This window comes from Penaeus chinensis, chromosome 8, assembly GCF_019202785.1.
Source record: "Penaeus chinensis breed Huanghai No. 1 chromosome 8, ASM1920278v2, whole genome shotgun sequence".
In the NCBI taxonomy this organism is placed as follows: Eukaryota; Metazoa; Arthropoda; class Malacostraca; order Decapoda; family Penaeidae; genus Penaeus; species Penaeus chinensis.
Window position 1 is genome coordinate 31,453,014 of NC_061826.1, and position 2,500 is coordinate 31,455,513.

Here is a 2,500-nt window from a genome sequence, read left to right on the forward strand (position 1 = left end):
TAATAATGATGTGTATAGCATTTACATAGCAGTGTTAATCAATCTTCATTTTACCAACTATTTTATTCTCAATCCCTCAGGATCTTCATTCAACCATTGTAGCAGCATTCCATTGTGCGAGTGTCTGGCTAGTGGCACACCCATATCTGTTGCAAGACAAAGAGTGCCTTGCAACAGTTCTAGAGGTTGTTGAACTTGGCATATCAGGATCTAAATCACAGGTATAAATGGAATGGGATGATTTTCAGTGTTATAATATGGAGTATTGAAATACCTCCAATATTGTGGTAGAAATATTCATATCATTATACTACAAGTTTTGTTGCAGTTTAAACTTCTATATACTTTTAATGTTCAGGTAAAATCAAGTGATGCCCCAAGACTCAAGCATGAAAAGGAGCTAAAACCAGCTAGCATGAGGGTTAAAGATGCTGCTGAGGCACTGCTCTCATGTGTTTTATCTCAGGTGAGTTTTTATTGTCTGTTAGAGCATGTGCATTTGCAGTTTCTTTTCCTTTATCTGCATGTATGGTTAGGTGGCTTTGTTTGATATCTCAGGAATACAAGTGAATTTGAAGTTGCTATAATAAAAAATCCTTATAGATGCTCCATTCACAACTCATGAATTAAAATTTTGCTGTAATTAAAGTCGTATGATCAATTGATATTTAATGTCTGAAACTTTCTCTCCCATGGAAAACTGAATCTCTTTTAGGTTGGAACTTTCCCATCTGTGTGTGGTGCAGAATCTCTCTCCTCCTTGCTTGATGAAGTGACCCTGCTACGACACTGCAACACTTGGGGGGGCTCAGACCAGCTCACAAGGGACACTGCTGCACTCCATTTCAGATATTTTGTGGCTCAGAATTCCATAATGCTGGCACTCTTAGAGCAGCCTCTAGGGAATCATCAAGGTTAGCATATTAAACCATTGGTATCAGGTAATTGCACTGCTCTCTGTAGTTTTGTTTTGTGGATTTTGTCTACACACAGATAACACCACAAGCACTTAGTCACCATGTAGTCAATTAGTAGACCTAATGGATCTCAAGATATGATATTCCCATTTCTTGAATATCTGGGAAATGTTATTACTATCATTAATTTTAATTTTATTACTATTGACATAGCATTATTGTAATGTTATTATCAATACTGATAACAACAGTATATAAAAGATAAAAATGTTTCAGAAAATCAAGGGAAAGGGATAAGATCTAGGAGCACATGTAATTGACTCCTTGGCTGACAAAGCCCTGGTGAAACTGTATGTGTAAGCAAAATTGATGAATTAAAATCGCAGTGGATATGACATGTAGGTATATACCTTCCAATGTCAATGGATTAAGTGTAGGGAGCAGAGCAAATTTGTTAGTATTAAAATTAATGCCTAGATTTTATATATGATAATCATAGATCTTGTAATTTGTTTTTTATGTATAATCCATTGGAGAAAGAGGCATTGATTTCTAGCCTGTACTTCAGACCCCCAGCCAACAGTTACTGCCTTGATCCGCGGGCCATTTGGAAGAGTGGTGTGGACCATGCAGTTGCGACACTTACCGAGACACAAGTCTTCAGCCAAGCTGTACACTGTTAATCCAGGACGACCATTGCCAATGAATGATGTTGGGATTAAGCACAGCGTCAAACCAAAATATTTCCCTGATAGCGTTGACAGGATACCTCTCAGCAAGGCGTAAGTTTTATTAGTGCAGTTTTGTGGGAATTTGGCTTTTGCAATTTAAATTTGTTACAATCACTCATTCTTTGTTTAGGATATTCAGCCTACAACTGAAGTGAAACTTAGATTGCTTTTTTTGGTCATAACATCAGGTGCTTAGGGAGTGGACTCTTTGATTTGACATCTTTTGCAATCCCATCTAATCATCACAACATGTCAGTGCACTGATGATTAAATGGGATTGCAAATGAGTAGAGTATATCTACATCCACATCCACATCCACATCCACATCCACATCCACATCCACATCCACATCCACATCCACATCTATATCTACATCTATATCTATATCTACATCTACATCTATATCTACATCTATATCTACATCTATATCTACATCTATATCTACATCTATATCTACATCTATATCTACATCTATATCCACATCTATATCCACATCTATATCCACATCTATATCCATATCTATATCCACATCATCCATATCCACATCTAAATCCACATCCACATCTATATCCACATCATCCACATCCACATCTATATCCACATCTATATCCATATCCACATCCACATCCACATCCACATCCACATCCACATCCACATCTACATCTACATCTACATCTGTATATATATACGCATACATACATACATATATACATATAACCAAACACACACACACATATATATTATATGTATATTATATATATATAGACACACACACACACACACACACACACACACACACACACACACACACACACACACACACACACACATATATATATATATATATATAT

General features: G+C 36.4%; 1 protein-coding gene across 5 annotated transcripts in view; it reads left to right on the top strand.

Annotated features, from left to right (window-relative positions):
* The window catches only part of LOC125027947 (ral GTPase-activating protein subunit beta-like), a 36,118-nt gene that overhangs the window by 25,658 nt on the left and 7,960 nt on the right, over window positions 1-2,500 (top strand). For all 5 annotated transcript variants that reach the window (XM_047617119.1, XM_047617120.1, XM_047617121.1 and 2 more), the window contains 4 exons: window positions 81-221; window positions 359-466; window positions 716-914; window positions 1,486-1,699. In XM_047617119.1, the coding sequence (XP_047473075.1) occupies window positions 81-221; window positions 359-466; window positions 716-914; window positions 1,486-1,699 (662 nt within the window). The remainder of the gene's footprint in view (window positions 1-80; window positions 222-358; window positions 467-715; window positions 915-1,485; window positions 1,700-2,500) is intronic.